This window comes from Haemaphysalis longicornis, unplaced genomic scaffold (assembly GCF_048455015.1).
Source record: "Haemaphysalis longicornis isolate Haplotype H1 unplaced genomic scaffold, Haemaphysalis longicornis Haplotype H1 scaffold_13, whole genome shotgun sequence".
NCBI lineage: Eukaryota > Metazoa > Arthropoda > Arachnida > Ixodida > Ixodidae > Haemaphysalis > Haemaphysalis longicornis.
Window position 1 is genome coordinate 94,550,232 of NW_027526233.1, and position 27,624 is coordinate 94,577,855.

At 45.3% G+C, this 27,624-nt stretch overlaps 1 protein-coding gene across 1 annotated transcript; it reads right to left on the bottom strand.

Annotated features, from left to right (window-relative positions):
- Window positions 1–72: 72 nt before the first annotated feature.
- Window positions 73–25,883, bottom strand: LOC144164413 (acetylcholinesterase-like). The gene is made up of 2 exons (XM_077694941.1): window positions 24,370–25,883; window positions 73–284 (listed from the first exon to the last, which is right to left on the bottom strand). Exons 1-2 carry the CDS (start codon window positions 25,869–25,871, stop codon window positions 143–145), a joined length of 1,644 nt encoding a protein of 547 aa, XP_077551067.1. The 5' UTR covers window positions 25,872–25,883; the 3' UTR covers window positions 73–142.
- Window positions 25,884–27,624: the final 1,741 nt, after the last annotated feature.

The window sequence follows — 27,624 nt, forward strand, 5'->3', positions numbered from 1 at the left end:
ATCCTCATCCAAGGCGTCATTTTAGTAATGATCTTTATCGTCATAAAACTAATACTATATTGTAAAATAGACCCCGTATTTTTATTTACCCTGCAGATTACGCCAGGTAACAAAAACTAAGAAGGGAGCTGTGGGCGCCAAGCTAGAAGAACTTTTTCCAGTATTCGCACTGGTTTCCGCGATAATCGCGGATTTCGGTGTAGTTCTCAGGAGCCAGCACCATTGACACTGGATTCTCTTTGGTGTACTGGGGCCAGGTCTTGTTCCCAGGGAGCTGGGGGTGTCTGAAAAACAGGTATAAATTTTCAATAGCTTCTACACGAACGCTTTTCACAGCGCAGCATCCGTTGCACTTGTAGCCATATTTTTTGTGCTAGTGATGAAGTTTCTTCTTCTTAGTGCGCTTACGTACCACAAATGTTATCGCGATATTTTCCCTTGTGCGCTCGAAAATGTGAATTTTAATAATTAAATTTGCTCTACGAGCAAGTTAACCTATGAGCAAGCCACAGCGCACATAGCAAAACTGAAGCGTTCTGTAGCCAATGCGAAGCCCTCGTCCCTAAAACGGGGAGCAGTGATCTGTGATGTACTTCCAGTTACTTGAAGTGCACACTTTCTGCTTAGCATCATGCTTTATTTGCACAATCGCAGCAGCTTTAACAGCAAAACTTTCCAGGCCTCACTAGTGGTGATGCAGCTACCCCTCAAGTGAACTGTAGGAAAGCCACTTTTACACAATTGGTTTCCACAAAAGCGCATCAATTATACCACATACACTTTCCCAATCGGAGGTCTTTACGAGCAAGCTATAAATGGTGTAGCACTGGGAGACAGATTCGCAGTGTAATAGAATCGCCGATGATGATGAACGTTAAATATCGCTTTCGGTCACTCGGAATTTATTTTGCGCTCTTTGGGGGGCCTTGGTTTGCACTCGCTGAGTTAAAGTTGACTTTGGCTTTGGCCATTGTCGATGCAGATTTTGAACTTTGATTTGAATCAGTTCGGATGAAGAAACCTGGGCTCCTTAACCAACTTTTTGTTGAGCAAAAAACTTTGGTTCTTTGTTCTTTTCGCGACACAAAATGATTTTTTACCCGTACACATTCACCACTGGGAAAACTACAACACGTGCAACAACTTAGCAGAGTATCTTCTCAATAAGTGCCATGCCTGGCAACCTAAACATGGCTACTGTAAATAAAAACCAGTTTATCAGTTTTGAAACCTGGCCCACCTATAACAAATCGTTTTATGTCAAGGAGAGCATTGGTTCCTTCTTTTCAATATTTTGGGTACACTGGTGCTTTAAGTGAACATCCGATACGATCATCACACCGACTATAACCGCCTCGAATTCCCTATGATCGCCTCAGCCGACATGGTTAGTGCTGCACTCCAGCGCTAAGATGGAACTCCACTCAGTGGAATCGTTAATTTGACTGCCGCAGCAGGTTTAGAGTGCCAGTTACATCAATTCTTAGAAAATTGCTTTTTAAGCGTTCCATCTTTGGTGGGAAACTCTGTCGCACGGTTACCAGAGGCTGAATTGTACCTTAGTGCTACCTATGTGCATACGTTTCTCGTGAACGTGTCATGGACGGGGACATGCCACCCCATTACCTCAGTGTTTGCATTCCACGCCGCGCTCACGAACATTGAACAAGGGTTTATACTGCAACACTTTCAATTATTTCTTGAAATTTATGTATTTATTTATTTATTTGTTAACCCATTGATTTTTGATTGAGGTATTTAAAATACTTTGCCGGACCGTTTTGACGGCATTGAGTAAAGGGGGCGCGAGAGCATACAGCATAAATTCGCGAGTTACAAAACATAGCAGAATACCTAATTACGACGACGTTTGCAATACAAGCTCGGAAGACGATAACGAAAAGAAAAGTCGATAGCATAGCGCACACACGAAATCTTGATTGATTGATTGTAGGGTTTAACGCGCTGACGCAACGCAGGCGATGAGGCGCGCCGTAGTGGAGGGCTCCGGATTAATTTTGACCACCTGGTGATCTTTAACGTGCGCCGAAATCTCGAACACACGGGCGTTTTTGCTTTTCGCCTCCATCAGAAAAGTGGTCGCCGCGGCCGGGAATCGAACCCGCGACCTCGTGCTCAGCAGCGCAACGCCTTAGCCACTGAGCCACCGCGGCGGGTCACACACGAAATCTACGCTCAGCAATAACAAAGTTTGCGGAATACAATCGGGTTAGCAGATAAAGGACAAAAGAACCCACGATAGCCAACTATACGGATGCGACGCAGACCAACAGGTTGGTATACTTGCGGTGCGCACAAGAAAAACCCATTAAAAAAACGCAGAACCTCTGCTCGTGCGTAAAAACATTTTCGGTAAAAACACATTCATAATGGGGCTCAACGATAGACACGGAAACAAATGGCAGCATCTCACTCCGTGGATGATGGTGAGGGTGCGGAGTACGGGGACTCGAAATGACATGCAAGTTGCGCCCCGAGTGACATCCGATTTGCACCCCGACCGTCATTCGATTTGACCGCTGAGTTGCACCTTGAATATTCCGTGAATGAAACTGCAACTCACGGTGCAAGTCGAATTTCGCTTGATTTTGACTTGATGTTGGTGTGGGCACGGATGGACGCGGACGGACATTCGGAGGTCCTGAGGTAGTCCAGGCCGTTACAGACGAGGGAGTAAGCCGTTTGACTCTTGGGTACTGACTCACGGTCGTAGCCCAATGGGTAAGCAGGCTGACACTAACTTTGTCTGGTCTACGAGACACAGCCTCAAGTCCTGGCGGTGCCTGTGTAATTTTTTGCTATGGTAAATGCTATGCGCACGGACGCGGATGGACATGTTGTGGTTGTAAGGCACTCCGCACCTAAAAGAAAAAAAAATCACGCCATATCCACGGAATGAATGATAATAAGTGGGGCGAAGCTCGAGAGGGGAAGATCATCGGTAACCGTACCTCTCCCCTGAAAATTCGCCCATTACATCATTAAGAAAGACGTAAGACTGTGTGCGTACATTGTACAAATCAACTTTTATTTTCGGAATCAATGCTCCCACGCCCAGACCTGGTGAAAGACCCCGCGCCATCGAGGACTACCCCGAACCTCAACCACAATTTGTCACGTAGGATGGGACACAACGGTAAAGAAAGAACTTTTATTTAGGGCGAACTTGTGCCCGAACAAGACGAGAGGAAACGAGCAAAGGTCCTTGCGTCTCGTTCGATCTCCGAGAACGACTGCCTGCGTTCGTGGCGTGATCTCTTGCGTGATCTCCCCCTCGCAGCGCACGTGCGCTCGCGCCTCCGTTGGCGAACACAGACAATCTCGCGCTCCCGGTGCCGAGTTTGCGCTGCCGGTTGTAGCCGGTTCTTGCGCGTGCAACGCGGCCCACTTTGCGACATCTCCGAAAGCATGCGGCGGTCACGTACCACGAGACACAAGGGATGGACAGACCTATTACTTAAGGAGCTTCGCCCCTAAAACAACACCACAGCAGGTGCTGTGATATAAAAAAGAAATGTTGTAGTGGCCTTCAAGCAAAAAATTATAAGTGCGTACGTGGTATACAGGACAAGGCAGAAGAAAAAATTGTGCAAAACAGTGGTAAGATCTTATTGCGAAAGCAGAGCCTGTAGCAAATGACGGATAGTACTATTGTATAATGAAGATGCGATGTTGTCTGGTCGACTATTCTACGTATGTATGGCGCGAGGAAGAGCAGATGAGTTGAACGCATCAGTTGACCCATGTAATGGCATTAGGATTTAGTGAATATGCAATCTACGTGATTTAATGGAAGGAACATCAAGGTGAATTTGGAAAGGCCTGTTGCTGTACACGAATTTTTGAAAAGGAAAGGAAGGGAAATGTCGCGTAAAGTACTCAGGGGGCGAACCGAAAGGCTGTGCTTAATTTGCATTATGCGGCGCTGATAGTAAGTGTCGCGAAATTGGAAGGGGAGGGCGGTTCACCGTGCAGGCGCGAGCCAGTCCTCCCCGAAAGTGTGCGTTGGGGGAGAGGAGGGGGACAGTGTGCTGTGCCCTCACAAGGCGCTCGACGGTGCGACACTTGGCTAAAACGTGAGGGGGGCGTGCACGTGACTATGATGTGCGTTCGCTTAAGACAGTTCGTGGCCCATCCCTCAGACGCACTTTGCACCGCCGACGTAGAGGCTCATCATCGCTGCCGTCGAGAGAACCCACGAGTGAGTGCTGCCTGAGCGTACAGCTGTTGCGCCGAAATATCCCATGAGGGTGTACGGTAATCGCCAGCCAATTTTATTACATTGTAATTTTTATTACATTGTAATTTTTTACATTTTAAATACATTGTAATTTGTAATTTCAATATTTATTTACAAATGTAGTACATAGCTATTTGAATATTTCGGTAGGTCACAATATGTCGTCATGACGCGGCATTACTTGAAACAGCATTGTGCATGCATTACGAAGCATTTGTTTATGCCAAGCCGTGGGTCAAGATTCTGTTTGCACGCACATAATTTATTTTTTTTTTCGAAAAGTTAGAGCGATCTTTCAAGCCACAAATGTAGTGTGCTAGTGGCATTACCTCGAGATTCTCAGACGCAGCGCAAGAAGCGGCATTTGGAAAAATAAAATGCAAACATTGAAGTAGGATTTCCGAAAACATCAATTCCGCTGATAAAAGGAACATTTGATTTTTCTAGAACTATTTAGGTTTCCTGAACCATTTCTTGTGACTTCTTTATCAATGCTATATACAAATTATGAACTAGAATATACATGTTGTCATCCAAATGTATGCATTTCTTCAAACTTTTTCGGTCATAAATGAATAAAATTTGCGGGCTGTGTCAATATAAAAAAAATCAATGTCAACTGCTTTTACTATTATTATATTACAGAAGAAAGCCTTAAGCAAAAAATTCGTATCTGAAATGTTTCAACCCTGTCACAGGGGAACATTTCTGAAAAAGTTCGTTAAGCCAAAAGAAGCTATAAAATTATAGAATTTCTTTAGGCACTAATAAGTACTTATGTATGTTATTTTGCAGAGGTTAGTAGATATTTATTTCAAATGCCCGGCACAATCTACAGTTGCTTGCTCAAAAAGCCGCGAAGGTCACCACAGGCGTACCAGGACACCTTCCACTACCCAACACCACTTAATTGCGCCTAAGAAGAGCAAGAAAAACAGCCCCAGCGACCCGCCTACGTGATGATCAGCACAAATTTTCATGATGTAATCGGTGCAGCAGCGATGATGATTTGTAAGTTTCTTCATCGTCCTAGGCAACTAATAGCATCAGTCACTCAACTTTCCGTTGGAAGAAGCGCTGCATTTTAAGTTTGTCATACGTTTATGCGGAAAGGCGTAGAGCGCTAAATAGGAGCTGAATTTGATCTCAGGGTCCATTCGTTGGAGTAGGAGCAACAACGACAAATGATGGTTTATTGGGAGGCATCCATACACACGTAGAAACACCGAGTCTTAAACACATGGGGATTTGTATAATTCTTATCAAGTACACTTGAGGCTGTCGTTAGCTCCTCCGACGCTTTTGGAAGGTTCTTGCTGCGAGGGAAAAAATTCTGCCCATATTCCTTCCCCCGCTTCGACCAAATTTTCTGTAAAGTTCATTTTTTCCTTCATCAAAATATATCAGGTCTTATGGACGTTGATACACTTGTATGGTCGCAGAGGTGGTCGAGCCTTTTCCTAAAAACTGGAATGTTATCGGGAACCGCCTGGCGGCCGTTTTGGTTCAAGATGAATCCATACAGTTCAGACCTCAAGGATTCAGCGATGTGGCGAAGCTTGGTCCTTAGTCCGAGTGCATTTCGCCTCCAAAACGTGTTGAAGAGATGATATCACTTCTAACTTTTCGGTGCACTTATGGAGTCTACGACTTTTGAGCAATGAACTCCCGTTGAGGGATCGTTTCCTTGTCCTTTGCATAGTCCATCGAAGTCGAGTTTTGATGCTTTAATCCTAGGTCAAACTTTGAATATTTCCAGGAGCAGCCTTTCAATAAAAGTCTGATCCATTTAGGACAGTGGTGTCGCTGTGGGCGGCATGGTAGCGCTCGAGACTACTCGTGTCGATGAAGTTTTCTCGCAGAGCTACAGTCAGTTTCGTCTGGAAACAAACTCATCTGGTTGGATATCGATTTTACTTGAGGCGCTTCTTTTTTTAATACCTTAGTCTGGGTTGTCAGGCTATGCACGCGTACTTCCACTTTATTGAAGGTTTCTGTGATTTTTTCTTACCAAATACACATACGGTGGGGGTTTCTTCTCAGACCGATTCGCCACCGAGCTCCTTGGAGACGTCATTCGCGTTAAAGCTGAATTGAGAGCCTCCGTCAGGATGAATTCTGTCGTTTCTCTCTCGCATAGGTCCTAACCCGTTGATAGTGAGTGTTTGGAGGAGCAGAACAGATCTCTTTGGTTTGCACATCAGTTGGACTGGAGATAGGTGACGCGCCCGCCATCATTTTTACTTTAGTTTTCTTTACACACTCAAGCATGACACCGCGAGTAGTGCTGGCAGGCGATTTTTCTCCTGCAATGCTAACAAGACCTTGCATCAACCAACGAAAGTAGCGTCCCTCTATAGAAAAACGCCTCTTCTTCCCTTTTAAAGTGATTTATTCAGAGGAGAAAGAGTCTGGCCCATGCGTTAACCAAAAAAACAGGCTTTTTTTTGTTCCAGACACGCTACTCAGCAGGGATTCAAGCCACAGAAGGTGGGGTGGATGCGAATTCGTTGCTGTGGATGTGAATTCATATCCCTTAACTCGCAGTTCGACGATATATTTGCCATTGGCTCCCAGCATTCGGGTTCTTGCCTCCAAAAAGTTATGCGCCTCTCAAAGTTCCAGTGGACGTAAGTTGGCTGCGAAGAATTACGCGTGGCTATTGCCGCAGGCATTTTTGACACCTCATATCTAAGCACCACACCTCTGGATTGTTCCCGTAGCAGAATTTCTCGAAACATGGAGCAGTATGTAGCCGGGTTCTTCCCGAGGCCTTTTAGGCTTCTGCAATGGGCTTCAACGCAGTATTAGAGGCTTCGCGATCGCTCTTCGGCGGATGATGAAGGAAATTGCTTCAATTCCATGAGGTCTTCCATGTGATCAAGCACAAGCAACACCTGCTATGTCAGCCTCTGCTTCATTAGTGCCAGCGCGTGTTTGCAACATTGCTCCTTCGAAGCTACTACTGACATTGCGGAAGCAGCTTTTCATTTAGGAGTTTGACTAAATATTGCCAATTCTACGTAGGTCGACGTTCGGTGTTCATGTAGATCGTTGTCCCAAATGAGCTCCGGAATCGGAGCCGGAAGGGGGTGATCTTCTCTCAGAACGCAGAATGCAAGACTCACCGCTCGCATAATATCGAGACCGAAACCGAGCTACGCCATGGCTTGGGCGACTCGGTTGAAGTTTGGGGTTTCAGCACCAAGTTGTGGGCATGTAGTCTCTAGGGACAAAGACTTTTATGTACACAGACGCGGCCGTACAGATAGCAAGGTTTAGAGGAGGCTAAGAAGGCAAGGGAGAAGCACCTCGGGAAAGCCGCCTACGTGATGATCAGCACCGATGATGATGATGTAATAAGTGCAGCAGCTATTCTGATACGGCAATTTCTACACCTACAAGCTTACAAATGGAGAATTGGTGGATTCAGAGTGTATAATTTTTTTAATGAAAATATGTGCGGTGCAAGCATCTCGTGAAGCGGTTGCACGATACCTCTAACCAAGATTTTATTAGGGGTCTCAAACATTAAATATGCGCAGTAATTATTATTCTTGCCGTGTATGACTTCGAAGAAGTAAAAATGTCGATTTCATTCGCTCGTAACTAGTGTGCGGCCGCTCGTAGCGGAAACAAAACGGCGGATGCAAATTCACAAAGAATACACGGCGCAAAAGGCGATGAAACTTTAAAGCAATGTTTTAATGATTTCCTCGAGCCGTTTCGCCGTAACGGGAGATTGCACTTTTATTTAACTGCAGCTGTAACGCATTTTTGGCAACGCATCACGAGACGTCATGGTGAGCTCCGCCGACAGTCCCGCTCTCTAGCCGCAGCCGCAGCCGCTACCGGCTTGGCGCCTGCACTCTGCGCAGCTGGGTGGCCGTCCGATGGCGTGACTTGCCGCATGCTTGTAAGCTTGACCGTGGATGAAAGCTAGGCCCGGCCGTATTCTATTAGGGCGCGCAGGGAGCGAGAGGATTTGAGCCTTCGCCAAGCGGCGACTGATGGCACCGCAGATATCAACCGCCGAACTGCTTCACAAGAGAGGGCCCGGAGTTCCAAGCGCGCAAAGCTTGCATCGGAGACCGAGGAAAAGCGATCCGAGAGTCTCGTAAAACGCCGGATGCTAGGTCACAACCGTAGTCCACTATATTGTAATAATTACAGCTTAATCAAAGGGTAATCAATTGGAACCAAGAATTTCCCTGTCGAAGACAAACTTTCGCTTCGCATATCTATGGTTAGGTGAGCCAACCCGCAGCCATTTTTTCTACATATTTTCAGCAGCATCAACGAAACATGGATCTCTCATGCGTAAAATATGCTAAACGAAATTTCCTAACGTGTTACTCAAGCTTTTGTGGTATATCTTAGTGTACGCTCCAGCGTTGCAGCCAATCACAACAGTAGAATTGGCCTTCTGGTGTTGAACGTGCGGTGTTTGTTTAGCAGCGCAGTTGAGGAGCACAGATCATCTTCTACGGTAAACATTTAAAATATTTATCGCCAGTCATGAATATGATGCCCTGAGAAACTTTAAAACGAACACATATCAGAACGTGTGTCGTTGCATGTGCTAAACGCGAGTCAGCTGACAGGTTATCACAGAACTCTTCAGGTAAATACGGTGATTTTTCAATATATTTAGGAAATTTCCCGTTGCCGACTTAGTGACTCCTTCGTAATTCATTGTGTAAACCTGAAATCATTCCCTGCTGCTTTACGATTGGTCAAGTGCATTCAGCTGAAAAAGTGGCTATGTGCATGCGCACATTCGCCGGTTAATCACGTTTAATGCAGCGGTTTACAGTCCTACTGTTTCGCTCCCTATTTAAGGCGGCAGTTTTTAGCAGCCGTTGGAGAAACTAGACCAGATGCAAGAAATACGACTATGCAAGAGATGCAAGAAACACGAAACACAAAAAGAAGCTCCTAAAAAGGCCAAGGCATCATATTAATCTCATAAGAAGGCGTGATATGTCGTAATTGCGAATCGGAACATGAACGCCACACCTTATAATCTTCAAACTGCGTCAATCATCTGGCGAACCGCTTTAAACGAGTTCGGGGACGAGTTCGAATAGTTGAGGTATCAGCAAAGTGAAAAAACGATCACAACAACAACATTCTTAGTATTTCAAAAACAGCGTAAAAACAAAAAGCAAACAAAAATTTAAGATACGACTCTTTTTCAATAACTCCGTGGTGAACTTTCAGAGACAGTTTTGAACAATTGGCCCAGATACTAAGGATAACAGGCTAAGTGGTGACGATTTACCAGTTACATCCACACAGAGCCCTTATGTCGTCCTGGGGACTAGTATGGGGCTTTTCTCGAAAGATGTTCCGTTAGTTTTTCTCCTCCTCTCTCTTTGTCACGAAAGATAGGCAGCGGTGCCCGCTAGACATTTCAAATTTTGACTGGAAACTTCTATGTAGCTACTTGTGCACAGGGAATATATGGAGTGTAATGGCAGGCCGACAAACCTGCGATGCCGTTAAAAAAAAACTCCCAATGCTGTCTAGGGTCACAGACGGGGTGGGTAAATCGGGCCAATGCGGAACATTTCACCCATTAAAACACCACACATTCCAGCTATCGCCGCAGGTTTTGTTGTCTGTGTGTACTGTGTCTATTTTTGAATGCGTAAGTGCATTTATATTTAGTATTCCTAAGAAATAATTTCGAAAAAAGTTACATTTTTATTCACACATTTTCAAAAATGACGCGCTTTAAAAATATTGCCGAAGTATCGGGTCTTGCTCTTCTGCATCTAAACATGCTAGGAGGTTAGAATTTCAATCAATCTTTTTCATCATTTCCCAATCTTTGTACCACTTTTGCTTTATGTTGGAAAAATGGTTCAGTTTGAAAGATGCACTAAACTTCTCATAAGTCGGACCGACTGCTGTTATTTGAAAACCAATATAACGAAGGTCGTGTTGGATTTTTTTTTCCAATTTTGACACCTCGAAGCGAAGGTTGCAGTTTACCGCATTCCTCAAAAACTTGTCGCCTCGTATATTTGTATTGCTCTGCAGCTATAAAGCACGAAATATGACCTTGTAGCTGTATTGCCGTAACACAATAGAGTGGTTTATACAAAACTTCTAATGTCAACGTAATACGAGAAATGGCAGGTCCAAACTTGTCCGCTCTACTTGTCCTGACAACCTACGACTATACAAGGTATAACAAGAAATGTTGACAAGTTTGGTTATGTGAACGTTAGGTCAATGAAAGGGACGTTTGGAGAATTTAGAATAAGTGATTTCATACCGCAACCCATACTCCTGGATTTCATATCGCAACCCACTATTTTCCTCCGCTACTTCACAGATAATCCCCACATTGCAACACAGCTACTTGTTACCACTAGTTGAGCCTAATTTATTAGCACGAGGAGCAGTTTCTGTCCCCCTGTAATCCGCCTTCAAATCTAGCCCTTGGTTTCGTGCTCACTCAATGGCTGAAGGCTGTGAAAAAGAGTAGAAAAAATTCGGAAACCCAGGTAGGGCCCCTTTCGCTTTGTTTATTCGCAGAAACACACTTGCCAGAAATGTTCCCATGATGCACGCTATTGCGTTTGTTGTATAGTGCAGGACAGCCGACAAATTTACACCACCCGTGAATGTCTAACGAATGTCAAAATAACGACGCACGGGCGTTTTTGTTTTTCGTCGAAGTAAGGGAGAGAGCAGGATTTCAGCACGATATTTCAGCAGGATGAGTCTTACCACCAGGAATCATTATCGAACACGCATTCTTGCCACGACCATAGGAACTGAAACAACGGTTGTCCAGCATTTACTTTTTCCGTGTGTGCGCCCCTTTTAGGTAAATTATGAAATGCAACAGGGACCCAAGCTAAGGATGTGGGCGTTAGCTGTTCGCAGTTACGCAATCATGCGGCCTGAATGTTCCCAATACAGTCGCAATGAAGGAAGGGAAAGTAGATCGTTGGCATCGCCGGCAGAGTGACAAAAGTGTGCCATTTATTTCGCTGAGCCTTGCTGTCTGCACGCGCGACCATTACAAACATACCACTGCAACTTTGTTGACCTTTCCCGACGTTATGACCCCGTATGCAGCAGTAGTCATGAATAGTGAGTGCTCTGAAGGGAAAAAATTCGATTTTGGTAGCGAAGTTGAGCTTCTGTGAAAGATAAAAGCCCGAATGACATTGATATTGAGCGAGGTTGAGCTTCAATAACGGCTGGTACCACCGTTTAGGGGTGAACCGGTAAATGTTGTTTATTATTGGGGTTCAGTTCTGGTTCCGAGTCGGTGGGCTAGGGTACGGACTCAGCTCTCGAAAAAAAGATAGGCTCGCTTCCGGTTTTCGGGTCGTTTCGGTCCCTGTTCGAAGCGCACGCGCACACGCACACGCACACGCGCACACGCACACGCGCACACGCACACGTGCACACGCACACGTGCACACACACACGCACACACACACGCACACGCACACGCACACACACACACACAACGCTGCAGCCCAGAGTCCGTGAGGACAAGCGCTTGTTCGAGCGTTCTCGTTTTCTTCCCTCACTTTCTAGTGATCATAGTAGCGGCGTTACTCTCCCCTGAGAGGGCATCGCTTCGATCCCACTGACGAGGAAACGACTTTATTGATCGCGGATAAACATCTGCAAGAGGGAACACTGCAGTTGGATATGTTGGTGCGTGCTTCGTGCCTCAACGTTCGTAACAAGGCTTGAGCCGCACAACGTGTACCACTCCGGACAGTGGCCTTTGGCAGGAGGCTGTGCACGCTGTTGGACGTTTGACTTCATAATGCAGTATCCCACAAGGCCCGAAGTACCGCGCTACCGCTGAGTCCACGGTGCCTTACTGGTGTCCAAAACCCAAACTTTATCACCAAGAGTGAAATGTATGTCTCATCGACGGAGGTTGTAGCAGTCAGCGTCGACGGATTGTCGATGCTGAATCCAAATTCTCGCGAGTTGCCATGGTTCTTCTGCGCGTGGTGACACAACTATTTCATCTTCGTAGGTAAAATCGATGGGTAAGCGGGGCAGCATTGCGTCGAGCATGGTATATACGTGTTGGCCGTGCACCATATAGTATGGGGACAACCTCGTCGTTGCTTGGATCGTGGTGTTGTACGCAAAAGCCACAAGTCGAAGTTCTTCGTCCCATGTTCGGTGCGCGACGTCGTAGTACATGGCGATCATACCTGTCATTGTCTTGCTCAGGCTCTCTCTAAGTCCATTTGCGTGGGGATGGTACGGCGTTGTTCGACGGAGGCTGGTGGTACTCAAGCGGAGCATGTCCTGCGATACTTCGGACGTGAGCGCAGAGCCGCGTTCAGTGATTAACACTTTGCGAATCCCATGCCGCAAACAAGTGCCTGAATAAGAAAGTTCTCTAATTTAGCGCTTCTTCCGAGCGGAACCCCCGTAGACACAGCGTAGTGGGTTACATAATGCGTCGCAATCATAATTCACCTATTCATTCAGTTGGACCTGTGGAACCGGCCGAAAGCATTCATGTTCGAAAACTGTTAGCGGGGTTTGGATAGGATGTTGAAATATCGCCGGCTTTGTTGGCAGCCTCTCTCGTCTCTGGCATTCTCGGCATGTTTGCGTGTATTGACGAACTGATTTAGGAGGACGAGGCTAGGAGTATTTTTCTCGTATCTGGGCTAGTGTGTGGTTGTATCCAAGATGTCCGGTGGTGGGGTGGTTATGAGAAGCTCCGATAATTTCGCCGCGAAGGCTGTCTGGCACGATGAGAAGCCACAACCTGCCGTATGGGTCAAAACTCATTTTGTAGCGGACGCCCTGTCGAAGACAGCACGAGGAAGCTTTACGTGAGAGAACGTTTGGAATGTCAACTTGTAGGTAGGCCATTAGTGTTTCCAGCTCAGCGTCCTGTCGTTGCTCTGCTGCCATATAAGAAGCGTGCCGTGTTCCCAGAAAGGCGTTGGCATCATCGACATCCGTCTGAGCGCCCTGACATGCAGTCCGCATCACTGTGTTTGTGGCCCGACTTGTTGATCATGGAGAAGTCAAATTTTTGAAGGCGTAGTCCCACCGAGCAAGTTTTATGTACGGGTTCGCCAGGTAAGCAAGCAAGAACAGTGAATGATGATGAGTGATTACACGCAAGGGGGACCATACAGGTAGTGAAAAAATTTTGTAAGTGCCGAAATGACTGAAAGGCACTCCTTTTCGGTAGTTGAATATTTCTGTTACGCTTTGGTTAGCGTGCGGCTTGCGTAAGCGATGACTCTCTCAGCGCCATCCTCGATTTAGATAAGCACAGCACCAAGTTGAGCGATACATGCATCGGTATACACTTCAGTTTCAGCCTCCTGGTCAAAATGGCCTAAGGCGGGCGTCCTTTTCAGAACTGATTTAAATTCCTGAAATGTGTGGCGTTCGTCATTCCACTCGAACAGGACCGGTTCTTTTGTAAGGTAAGTCCATGGGGCACCTATCTGGGAGAAGGTCTTGATGAAGCGGCGAAACTAAGCGCACAGACCCACAGACCTCTCTGCCGACTTCGCAGATGGGGTTGGGAAGGCGCGAACGGGGGCTGTTTTCGATGGGTCAGCACTTGCACCTGCGCTTCTAAAAATGTGACCTTGGAACTTTAGCTCATCGAACGCTAACAGGCATTTTATTGGATTGAGCGTAAGTCCGGCGGTTTCCAGAGCCTTCAGTACTTCTTTAAGTCGTTGTAAGTGTTCGTCAAATGCACTTGCAAAGATGACGACCTTCCCGACCTAAACGAGGCAAATCTGCCATTTAAGATTGGCGAGAACGGTGTTTATTATGCTCTGGAAGGTCGCTGCTGCCGTACATAGCCGGAAAGGCATAACTTTGAATTCATAGAGTCCATCTGCGGTAATAGAGGCCGTCTTTTCTCGATCCCGGTCGTAGACCTCAATCTGGAAATACGCACTCTTCAGGTCTTTTGACGAGAAAAACGGGGGTGGCAGAGCCGATCGTACGTGTCATCGATGCGTGGAAGCGGGTACAGGTCCTTCTTTATTATGTTGTTTAACCACCCATTATCTACGCAAAGCTGCAATGTGCCATATTTCTTCTTCACAAGAAACACTGTTGTAGCGTACGGACTGTTAGACGGTTGGATAATATCGTCCTTCAGCATGTCTTTCACCTGGGTTTGTATTGCCTCTCGTTCTTTCGGCGTAACTCGGTACGGCGGTTAGCAAGTTGGATGCGTGGCGTCATCAGTAAAAATCCTATGCTTAGCAACGGTGGTTCGGCGAACTCAAAAAGGCGCGGCAAAACAGTGACGAAATTCATCCAGCACTGAAAGCAACTCACCCCCTTGTTGACCCGAACGTTTTGAGTTTACTTCGCGTTCCAAACGTCCCACCGTCTGGTCGAGACGATGTACCGGCGTTGGGAATCACGTCAACAGCTGAGATTTCGGCGATGCCTTCCATGTGGGCTACGATCGTGCCCTTGGTGAGGTGCTGTGACTCGTTTTAAAAAATCGTGCCCACAACTTGTGCATGCCCATGTTGAAGCCACAGTAAGCTTCTGGCGACCACGATCTTTTTCTCCAGGAGAAGCTGGATGCTTCCTTCTAGGAATGCTTCCCCGCCAGAGTTCGTGTCCACTTGCACCAACAAGAAAACAATGGCCAGGGTAGGCAGCTTCACGTGCTCCCCTAACACCCTAGTTGAGATGAAATTCGGCGCCGGGTGGCTCGGTGGTGCCTCCGCCATCCGGAACATGAGGCGTTTCCAGCCGAGGTCAATTACGGCGCCAGACTCGTAGAAGAAATGTATACCTACAATGATGGCTCGGGAGCATTTCTCCAGACCAACAAACTTTACAGGGCATGGCACCACATGGATCTCGACGCGGGTTGTGCACCGTCAACAGGCGTCCCCAGGTGTACTTTTAGGATGCGCAGTCTACTGCCCGAGTACCGGTGCTTAGCCTTGGAGACGTCGACAGGTGCAAACACCGGGGTCTTGGAGGAAGGCTCGCCTGCCCGGACTCGGTATGGGGCTCGGCTTACGGCGCTTGATGGGGCACTCTGCATGAATGGGGTGTACCCGGCTGCTCCACCACAAAATATCACGTATGACACTTGGGACATCGAATGATGAAGGCTATAAAGAAGGTTTATTAGGTCTAAACTCAAAGCTGCAGTCCTGAGTCCATGAGGACAACGGCTCGAAATGCTGCCTGGTCCAGTATTTAACGCCACCCGATTCCACGGGAGGCTATACTAGATGGGATTAACCATGCTACGTGAGGCGCCCTGGGACACCAACAGCATTTCGTCTCAAAACAAGGATTTAGCAACCCTGGTTGAGTACATTTTCTAAAACCCTCCTAATGATTACACACACTATCGGCCTTCAGGGAATCTATAGGCGTGGCTGCAGATCATAAGGAGAAGCTTTCGTCCTGCAGTTGAAGCTTAAGATAGATAAATATATAAATAAATGTATATATATATACATATATGTATTAATATTGATAGATATATATATTTAATTATATATATATACATATATATATATATATATATATATATATATATATATATATATATATATATATATATATATATATATATATATATATATATATATATATATATATATATATATAGCGAATCAGAATAGGAAATGCGGGGTTCATTGAACTAAAACAGAAATAAGGCTTGGCAGTCAAGAAAACCTCGGAAAGCAATGGGGACCGTGTCGTGGGTCATACAAACAGATCAAGAATTTAGAAAGACAGAACGAAAGTACAGGAAAAAATGCCCACCAAGTGGGATCCGAGCCCACCACTTCCAGAATACGCGTCTGGTGCGATGACCACTATGCTACCTGCGGGGCTATTTTCCCTGCCACTTTCTGGGGTATTTATGTTAAGGTATATATTTTTCCTGCATTTGGGGGTGGTAGCCAGCGCCACTGTGACTAGTCGGGGTGAAGGGGATCTTCTCTTTAACCCCCTGTACATGACTCTAGTGTATACGACATGACGTGAGTGGTTGACCAGCGTTGAACCAACTTAAGCTTCCTTGGCACCAAGACTTCCAGAACAGAGGCCCTCGCTGTGCATGCAGCGAAACAGAATAGGAAATGAGGGGCTCGTTGAATTGAGACAGAAATAAGGGTTGGCAGTCAAGAAAACCACGGAAAGCAAAAGGGGGAGTGTGGTGGGTCATAGACACAGATGAAGAATTTGGAAAGACAGAAAGAAAGTGGAGGAAAAAATGCCTACCAGGTAGGATCCGAGCCCACCACCTCCAGAATACCCGTCTGGTGCGATGACCACTACGCTACCGACGGGGATACTTTGCCCGCCACTTTCTGGGGTATTTATGCTAAGGTATTTTTGTTTCCTGCACTTGGGGGTGTAGCCAGCGCCACTCTGACTACCCGAGGAGAAGACCTTCTTTTTAACCTCTGCGCCGTGACTTCAGTGTATACGACATGACGGTGTGGTCGACCACCGCTGCATCCTCTAAGCTCCGTGGCACCAAGATTGCCATTACAGAGGCCCTCGCTATGCATGTAGCAAATCAGAATAGGAAATGAGGGGCTCGTTAAATTAAGACAGAAGTAAGGGTTGGCAGTCAAGAAAACCTCGGAAAGCGAAGGGGAGAGTTTGGTGGGTCATAGGAACAGATAAAGAATTTCGAAGAACAGTGGAGGAAAAAATGCTGGGTACCACTCCGATGTGCAGGAAACAAAAAATACCTTAACATAAATACCCGAGAAAGTGGCGGGGAAAATAGCCACGCCGGTAGCGTAGTGGTCATTGCACAAGACCCGTATTCTGGATGCCGTGGGTTCGGATCGCACCAGGCAGGCATTTTTTCCTCCACCTTATTTCTGTCTTTCCAAATTCTTTATCTGTTCCTATAACCCGCCACAGTGTCCCCTTTGCTTTCCGAGGTTTTCTGGACTGCCAACTCTTATTTCTGTGTTATCCAACGAGCCCCCCATTTCCTAATGTGATTCGCTACATGCATAGCGAGGGCCTCTGTTCTGGCAGTCTTGGTGCCATAGGGAACTTAACAGGGTTCAACCCTGGTCAACCACTCTCGACATGTCGTAGATACTCGAGTCACGGCTGGGGAGTTAAAACGGAGGTCCCATTCACCCCGGGTAGTCAGAGTGGCGCTGGCTACCACCCCCAAGTGCAGGAGACAAAAATACCTCAACATGAATACCCTAGAAAGTGGCGGGGAAAATAGCCCCGCGGGTAGCGTAGGGGTGATCGCCCCCGACGCGTATTTTGGAGGTCGTGGTGCCGGATCCCACCGGGCGAGCATTTTTTCCTCTACTTTATGTCTTTCCAAATTCTTTATCTGTTCCTATTACCCTCCACACTCTCCCCTTTGATTTCGGAGGTTTTCTTGTCTGCCAACCAATATATATATATATATATATATATATATATATATATATATGTAATACATGTGACGTACTCTCAACTCACAATGGTCTTTACCCCGAGAAAGAAATTCCTCTTCCTGAAACGATAGTAAACACAAATTGGTAATGTTATATTAGTGCGTCTCTTTTTTTGCTTACGTTTCTTTTTCGCATTTTTGGGGATTTTTTTGTGTTTCCAAACTATGTATGCATATATATGAGACGTTTTTTTCGAGATGGGCCAGATTCAGAAACCAAAACTAAGTCAGATGAAAGTGGACTGACAAGAAAAAGTCGGCAATTATCCCCTAAAAATAACGCCCTGCAATCGTGTTCGTGCCGAAAAGGAGTCAGATGCTGCCGTTTAACAGATCAAAATGCGCCAAATTCATTTGTTCAATAGGAGTTGCCTTTTGGCTTGACTGTTCACATTGTTTTGTGGGTGTTCTCAGAAATGTTCTTTTTCGTTTTTTTGGCTGCCTTATTATGAATTCAGACAGCAATTGTGAGATGGGCAAAACATTTGTCCTCAGATCTCAACGACGAAGTGAACTGGAGAAGAAGTGAACAAAATGAGACAGAGAGATGTGAAGCAATGGTTTCGTCTCGTCTCTCTCTTCCCTACAGCATAACTCTGGTTACGTTTATTTTCTACTCGTATATTTACCATTTTAGTAATTTCCTATATAGCCGCCGCTTAGAAGTCTTGGAAAATCTCCCCTCCCACCGCTGTAATAATACGAGGCACTTCATTAGGTTTAAGATGAATATATGAGCAGCCTTCTTGTGACGCGCAGTGGAATTTCATTTCAAGGCAATGAAGAGCTTCCTTACTACGCGAGTGGCATGAGGCGTGTCAAAGAAAGGTATCTTGGGGAAGAATCCTCAAAGAGCTGCTAGTGGTGCCAAGAGGTCTCACCTGCTCTCGTTGTATAGTTCTCCTGTCCTCGAAGCCATTTGCATGTGTAATGCTTTTCCACCAAAAGTCAATCGCACCATTATTTAAAGTCAATTTAAATAAAATTTTCATAAGAATTCCGCATCAACTGTAGTATTTCACTTCAATATGAGGCAAATTCAAATTTGTCCCTGCGAACTTGTTAAAATCCCAGCCTAATTTTTTACCACTTGTGGCCATAAACTTCCTCTTGCTGTCATGTCAAATATACTATAAAATAGCCTCGAAAGCGTTGCATTTAGGTACGGTAAAAAACTAACTTGTTTCTCAAATTCGCGTTAGGCAGATCTGGCTCATTTCGGAAATAACGGCTCATACGTACACACACACATGCAGACACACACACACACACATATAAATATATAGATATATATATATATATGTATATATATATATATATATATGTGTGTGTGTGTGTGTATGTATGCATGTATATAGCGAATCAGAAATGGAAATGAGCGGCTCGTTGAACTGACAGAAATAAGGGCTGGCAGTCAAGAAATCCTCCGAAAACAAAGGGAAGAATGTGGTCGGTCATTGAAACAAATGAAGAATTTGGAAAGCAAGTGAAGAAAATACGGAGAAATAAAGTGGCGCTGGCTACCATCCCCAAGAACGGGGAAAAATTACCTTGGCATAAATACCGAAGAAAGTGGAAGGGAAAAAAGTTCCGCTGGTAGCATAGTGGTAATCTTACTGCGTGTTCTGGGGGTCATGGGTTCAGCGGTCATTTTTTGACCACTTTCTTTCTGACTCAAAAAATTCTTCATCATTGCCTACGACTTCCGCATTCTCCCCTTTGCTTTCCGAGGTTTTCTTGACTGCCAACCCTTATTCTGTTCTAATTCACCGAGCCCCTCATTTTCCATTTCTGATTCGCTACATACATAGCGAGGGCCTCGGTTCTGGCAGTCTTGGTGCCAAAGGTAGCTTAAGAGGGTTCAATGCTGGTCGACCCCCCTCGACATGTCGTTGGCACTCGAGTCACGGCCCGGGGGTTAAAGAGAAGGTACCCTTTCACCCCGAGTAGTCCTAGTGGCGCTGGCTACCACCCTCAAGTGCAGGAAACAAAAAATACCTTAACATAAATACCCGAGAAAGTGGCGGAGATACAGCCCCGCCGGTAGAATAGTGGTAATCGGACCAAACCGGTATTCGGGAGGACGTGGGTTCGGATCCCACCCGGCGGGCATTTTTTCACCCCTTTCTTTCTGACTCAAAAACTGGTTCTACGACCTATCGCATTCTCCCCTTCCGTTATTTTATATACATATATATATGCATATATATATATATATATATATATATATATATATATATATATATATATATATATATATATATATATATATATATATATATATATATATATATATATATATATATATATATATATATATTGTATGAATGAAGTACAATGGGGCAGGTAAAGATGTACAGTAACAGAGAAGAATAAAGGGTAACGAACGAACATGTATTAACGCTTCGGCTTGGGGCAAGCCTTCGTCAGAATCTGACGAAGGATTCTGATTTTCAGAAGCCTTTGTCAGAATCAAGCCCTCGTCTGCCGAAGGCTTGCCCCAAGCCGAAACGTTAATACATGTTCGTTCGTTACCCGTTAGTCTTCTCTTTTACTGTATATATATATATATATATATATATATATAAATATATATATATATATATATATATATATATATATATATATATATATATATATATATATATATATATATATATATATATATATCAGTGTGTCGAACAGAAAAAAATAGCGGCTCAGTTACGGTTCTGGTTCAGGCGTAACCATTTCGCTCCGGATCAGTTCCAGTTCGACAAAATCACGTACCGAACCGGTTCGCGAACAGTTCGGGAGCTTGAACTGGTTGGCGAACCGGTTCGGTGAGTTGAATTATCACTACCATTATAAAAACATTTAGTAGTTTAAAACGACCATCAAATCAAAATACAAACAAAAATTCAAATTGCTGCTGCTCCCAAAGGGCAGTGGCGCACTTGCAAAGCAAACTTTAACATTTACGAGATATTAGAAAAACAGATGAAGTGGCTGTTATGAATGGGCCAAGGACCACGCAGGCAGGCAGTAGACGAACACTGTTTAACACGTCGAAGACTATATTTAAGAGGACTAAGGACAAGCACAGGACAGTAGACGCTGGGACGTTACAAGCAGGATGGGTTTGGGTCACGCGTACAAACAGTCCACAGTTCAAAGATACACAATGTAACCTCGCAGTTGACAAGGTCCGAGAGCAATGCCCAATAGGCAAGTCAGCTCACTCTCATTCCCGACGAGGTTCTAGCCACTTTAACAGCAGGAACGGCAGCCCCAACAGCCGGAATGGCGCGTCAGCAGTCGGCGCACCAGCACCTCAATGACGGCGCCCAGACGTCTCACGGGGTAGTTCCCACGGACCGCGCCCTATTCCGCCGCTTCGCTTCCAGCCGTTGCCGTTCCAGCCTCCGCGATCACTTACGCGCAGCTTCTCTTCTTTGTCATCGTCGTTGTCGTTCTGCTGGCTCACTCGCATGGCCAATCACTCTCGTGGCCATTCGTCACAGTGGCGACGATTTACCACCTACTTTCTCGCCCAGACTTTTGTGTTGTCCTTGCGACTATTCATTAAGCCACCGCCAAGAGATATGACGGTGGGATATATTTTCTGCCCGGTCTTTGTTGTTGAAATCGCTATCGTTGCCATAGAATCGCCCATCACGCTAACATTGAAGCCTCAAATTTAGGCCTACGTACTGGCGCGTTCATACACCCGCGCTAAATACCAATAGCGCACATCTTTTTATATTTGTAACAAAACCTACAACGGGCACATAAATACTATCAAGGAATTAGAATATTTGGTCGCGCTGAATAATCTGTTAGCTGTCACCTTATCGAATGTGTTAGCCACACTTTTGTTAGAAGAAAGCTTTAGTTAACGCTCAGTCAAGCATTATTGCTCCGACCACTGCAATTCATTTTGCGATAGCTTTACCGGATGTGTGCATTACAATCAGTTTGTCCTCCTACCGCCTTACCCCCGGCCATCGTTCCGGGTGTACATTGCGCAATCTTATAACAGATTATGCTGTTACAAAATGAAAGGGAAATTTGACGCCCGGAGCATTAAATGGGACTATTTTGGGTAGATGCTCTTTAATTTCTCCACAGCAGTACTCCTCTCCGGAACGAGTAGCAGTAGAAATAATGTAGCGAGTTGGGCAGTCAGCACAAGTGCACCTTCAAAAAAAGCAGCCCTAAAAGAGGCAAAACTGCAGAACAAGTAGAAAAATGATCGTTGAGCGAATGGGACAGTGTGAGCTACCGGCCTGCCTTTCTGCACGTGGCACCGGCTTTATTACTGTTTCTGCTTCCACGACAAGGTCGAGGGCTGCAGTTTCTTGGCAAGGGATTAAATGCCCACATTAACAGTTTTCCCTGACATATCTGTTGGTCTTTGTATCGGTAAAAAAAGGAACTTGTCCACTGTACTGTCCTCAGAAACTGACCACGGGACTCACTTCCTTCGCATTGATGACACGTTTGGTTGTGAAAGGCAAGGCAAAGAAAAGTATAGAGCAATATCTACGTCCTGGTGCTTTTTTTAGGTTTTACTTACTTCTTGCGCAATATTCTAAAAAAACGTGATTCGCCTTTTATTTTTTGTTGCGTTCCGTGTAAACACATTTAAAAAAACTGGCGCATATGATGCTCCGTGCATATCTCTGCTCAGAGGCGCAGCTTATGTTGCAGGCCGGCACACTTATTTGAACCAGCTGGTGATATTAAACGTGGATCAAAACCTTGCTACACCGATGTTCTCCATTTCCATCTAATTCAGAAAAATGGTTGTGGGGAAGGCAGATCTAGACCACTTCTGGTCAGCAGCAAACGGCTTAGCCACTGAGCAGCTCCTGCGTTCACACTTGTCAAGTATTAACAATATGCAGGTGTTGGACGTTTTGAACAAATTATGAAATACAAAAAGTTTGCGCGCATCGTGTTTGGGCTTTCGGTGTTGCGCAGTGGAGCACTCCTGCAGCCTGAGTTCTCCAATAAAGTCCCAGCTAAAGAGGGGCAAAGTCGTTTTATATTCCCTGCAAGCTGAGAATGACATTTCGTTTGGTCAGCTTGCACTACGCTCGCACTTCCAGCAGCAACAGACCATTGCTACATTGGTGCTCATTCATTTCCGCTGTTATTACATAGGGTGTGATAATGTTCAAGTGGCTGGATGGGAAAGTGCAAGAGCGGGTGCGAAGGTGATGGTACGTGAAAGAAAAAAGTCCTGAATTGAATTGACTGCGCAAAATCAATCACACAGGGTCGAAACATTTCGGCATGAACCGGTAACCGTTATTTCTTTTTTCGGTTCAGTTGCGGTTCGGGTTCAGAGTGCTGAATAAATAACGGTTCGGGTTCGGGTTCAGTCCCGGCAAAAACACCAGTTCAGTTCCGGTTTTCAGTTCGGTTCGGTTCCGGTTCGACACCCTGATATATATATATCAGTGTCATGGGAACCGGTGGACAATGCCCGATGGCGGAATAGCTCCGCGTGGAAGACGACGAAGAAGAGGTTGCGTACAGACTCATCGAGCTCACGCTGGTTACTTCCTACGGATACTCCGTGACGGGTAGAGCTTTGCCGCGAAGAAATGAAGATACTGGTGCAACAGCTTGTGGTCCAGGAGCTGCCCGATTGAGAGGCCACAATAACAAAGATGAACATCGTACAGGCACCTCCAACCGCACAGCACCCGTCTTCTTGAATTGCGCTCAACCCATCAGCAGCTGCGTGAACCACTCCGGCTGGCAATCGAGCACTGCTTAGGCAAGGTCGAGCTGCCGACCCAGACGATCGCAGGCGAAAGGAATCAACGACACCGCCTTCGAGTCGTATCCCTGTGGCCTCGACCGGGACGCTCGTTTTTGCCCGGGGGAGGGTAGTGTCACGGGACCGGTGGACAATGCCCCACGGCAGCATAGCTCGGCATGGAAGACGACGAGGAAGAGGGCGCGTGCAGTCTGAGCGGACTCGGCCATGGCCGCTTATAAATGATCTAAATAGATCGTTACTAATCCTTCGCCATGGTTCGTGTCGTCTGTCCTGCCTCCTCGTTACAATATATATATATATATATATATATATATATATATATATATATATATATATATATATATATATATATTTATATATATATATATATTTTGGCGGTTCGTTCTGGACTCCTCAATGTTGGGACACTATTGAGGTCTTCATCTCCCCTCCCTTCTCTCCCCCATGTGGCCTTGAGCCATCCCTTTTAATAAATGTTCGTTGTTGTTGTTGATATTTACATATTATTTAGAATAGTGAAAAGTCGCAAAGCCAACGTGGAAGCAGTATGAGTAAAAACTTTACATGTGAAAGGGCAATAACTGGAAGACTTACTTACGTTTGTCGGCAAAGTGACTTGACCTCGTCAGAGTACCGTCTAAATCACATTACTGCCCCACAGACTTAGGTTACATTCCTGCTATACATTCACGGTGAACGGAGAAAATGTAAGATTTTCGAAAAATATTTTTCTCTTTCTCCCCGTTTAGCGTGAAGATATGTAAGTAAAGTAATATAACGGGTGTAATCTAGCAAGGAGATATTTACTTATAGGCTAGCTGCAATCGGCGCAGCTCCGCGTCTGTATCTCTGGCTATATTCTATACCACTTACCCATACTCGGCAAAGGAGGCCATGATCTTGATGAAACTTTCACTCAAGGCATGGTTCTCGTCACCGATCCCGTTGTCCGCAACCAGAGGGAACCCAAAGAGGAACACCAACTCCCCCGAATGCGGCGTGCCGATCCAAGCCGGAAGGGACGGTGAGTGATACTTGTGGTCGAAAACGTAGGCGAACACATTGCTGCCTCTGGAGGCGTGTATTCTCTTTAGATAACGTACGGGGCAGTTGAATGACCTGTCTGAGAAGTAATCGATGTACTGCCTTGCCAGAGCTCCCCTGCTGTCATCCTTTGCAGTAGCCAAGTAGTGCTCTAAAGCTTCTGGTAAGGGAGTCTTCTCCCACGAACCAATGGCCGTTTCGAGGAAGCTCTTCACCTTATCCCGTGTCAGCCCTTCGAGACTGCCGTCCAAGAACTCATAGACAGGAGGGTAAACAAAGGCAACAGACGCCTCATCGGATACGACACCGACGAGAATATCCACTGGATCGAGAAACCCCCTGGCCAAAGCCTGTCTTGGCTCTCTAGGCAGGAAATCGTTGTGGTACGTGGGCAAAAAGGGAAATACTTTGGGTTCTACTACGCCAAGAGAAGCAGTGATTAGATCGTCCGCTGGTATTGTTCGGAGACAACCCAGGATCTCTTCAGGATGCGTGGTTACATTCCTTCCCGCTTCCATGCATCCCACTCGTTCAGCAAGCCGATTGGCCTTTCCCAAACTTTCCTGAGGAGTGTCATACAAATCGATCGTGTACAGAGACCCGCTAAGTAGGGCTGCCCGCGAGAAAAGTCCTCTGCTCATGGGAGATAGCAGGTGACAATGAACGCTGATGGCTCCCGCACTTTCTCCGAAAATAGTGACCTTAGAGGGATCACCTCCAAAAAAGCGGGCATTCTCTTTTATCCAACGCAGTGCTAAGTTTTGGTCCAAAAGCCCCATGTTACCCGGGGCTCCAGGAGAGCTAGCATCCAGGAAGCCCAGCACTCCCAAGCGATAGTTCATGGATACCACGACAAAGCCTGTCTTTGCAGCCAGAATGGATCCCGTGTAGTTATCGTACGCCGCACTACCGTACGAAAACCCGCCTCCGTGAATCCAGACAAGTACTGCAGATAAGTCATCATTTTCTTGCTGATCACTTCTGTGAGGACGTGACGTCCAGACGTTGAGGTGCAGGCAGTCTTCTGTATATGTAGGTTCACCCGCCATGATGCCTGGGTGGACTACCTGTGGACATCCTGTCCGTTTCAGGGATGCATTGTACGTGCCTTCCCATGGTTCCATGGGAACGGGGGGCAGGAAGCGGAGGTCTCCTAAAGGGGGCTTGGCATAAGGGATTCCGACATACTCTTCCACAATAGTGTTCAAGATGTTCAGCTTTCTTCCGGATACTGCACCAAGAGCCGTCTCCCTTTCCACGTCACTGCCATATGACCCGGTACAACGCAGGAGAACAACGAGGAGGACATCAATAGTTGTAGCAAGATTCATAGCAGCCCCTGTAAAGAAATAAAAATAATCAAAATTAAAACCACATGATGTTATCATGCCACTTGCCCTAAAAGCATACGTAGTTCTATCACGAATACTTTTTAGGAATTTTTTTCTGTTAAACTCTTGAAAACAATCAGCCTCAACAACATTCCACTTTACCCTGAAACACAAGGCGTGGCTTGAGTCATGTTTATAAAGTGATAAAAAATATTTGTTTGGACGAGGCATATACTGTAATGTCAATTAACTTATGAACACTATAGATATGTCGTGTAAACATTCAGCGGTGAATCGAAAAGAATCACAACGTTTTAAACTGCAGTGACATAAACGCATTCAAAAGTACCAAGGTTTCTTTGAAGCAATCAGAAATAAAAAATTATGCAAATAGGTGATACCACACGTAAAATAGTATACCCGGAGAAGTTGGTAGGAACTCTCTACCACCAAATAATTAAGGTGCGACGAAGTATGTGTATAGGCAGCAGTGCTTTCGCGGATTCAAACTTTTTTTAACCCAATACGGCGTATCACGCAAAAGCAGCGAAATTCAAATTTCAAATTCAAATTTATTCAAAAAGTACAAGGTTGTATTGACATAGTGGGAATTTACAGGAGGAGGTCCCAAGGTTTCCCAACCGCAGGCGGGACCTCCTATGCTAGGTGTTTTGGAGATAAAAAGTTGTGAGCGAAAACAACTAGTATGTATTGCGTACGTTATACAAATATAACACATTGTGAAAAAAAACAGGAAAATTGTAAACAATTGACGACAGAACAAGCAGGGAAAGATGTCACACGAAAAAAAAATATTTCTAGGAGTTCTTGGTGAGTAGCTAAGAACATCTTCAATTTTCTTTTAAATGGTTGAAGCGAGCTAACTGTCTTTATTTCCAATGGTACATCATTCCAAAAAGAAACAGCAGAAAAAAGTAGACTAAATTTGCCATAGTTAGTTCTTACCTTGGGCAATAACAAATTCTGACGGGAGGAAAATCTAGTGCAATTAGGGTTGGTTAACATGTGGCGGGGTAAGATGTCAAGATCTAGGAGGCTATGCAGCACTTCAAAAAATAGAACTCCAACGCTATACAAATACATCTTTGGCAAAGGTAATATATTAAGTTGAGTAAAGATAGGAAGAGATGGTGACGTTTTTGGGGAAAACGTTATTATACGCATTGCTTGTTTTTGAAGTTTTTCTAATGGTGAAAGGTGATTTTTATACGATCGACCCCACGATGTGATGCAGTAGTTCAAGTGGCTATGTATAAATGCATAATATAAATCCAACAGAGTTTTCGTGCTAAAGTACAGTCTAGCTCTAAGAAGTGCTCGAATGCCAAATGATATCTTTTTGCAAATGGAGGAGATATGGCATTGGAACTTTAGGTGAGTGTCAACAATAACTCCTAAAATGGGTGTTTGGTTCCGCACTAGAATGGGATTGAGGTCTATATGGAGGCAAGGATTTATTTGCAACTTTTTATTCGGGGAGTGAAATACCATAAGGGACGATTTGGACGAGTTAATAGATAGTTTGTTATTAGCACACCAATTTTCAAGAGAAGATAAGTCATGTTGCAAGTCAGAAACTAATATCTCTGCATCAGGATTGTCTGAAAAGATGGTGGTATCGTCGGCGTATAGAATGCATTTCGAGCGCGTGAGGCACTGCGGTAAATGATTTACGTAAGTAAGGAATAAAAGCGGCCCTAAAACTAAGCCTTGAGGGACGCCTTTCCTGTTA

What these genes read in the sequence shown, in the direction of transcription:
- LOC144164413 (XM_077694941.1), bottom strand. Translation starts at nt 25,871, where the DNA reads ATGAATCTTGCTACAACTATTGATGTCCTCCTCGTTGTTCTCCTGCGT. An exon ending in GCCTCCTTTGCCGAGTATGG is followed by an intron (nt 285 to 24,369) that starts GTAAGTGGTATA and finishes CCTGTTTTTCAG; the next exon opens with ACACCCCCAGCTCCCTGGGA.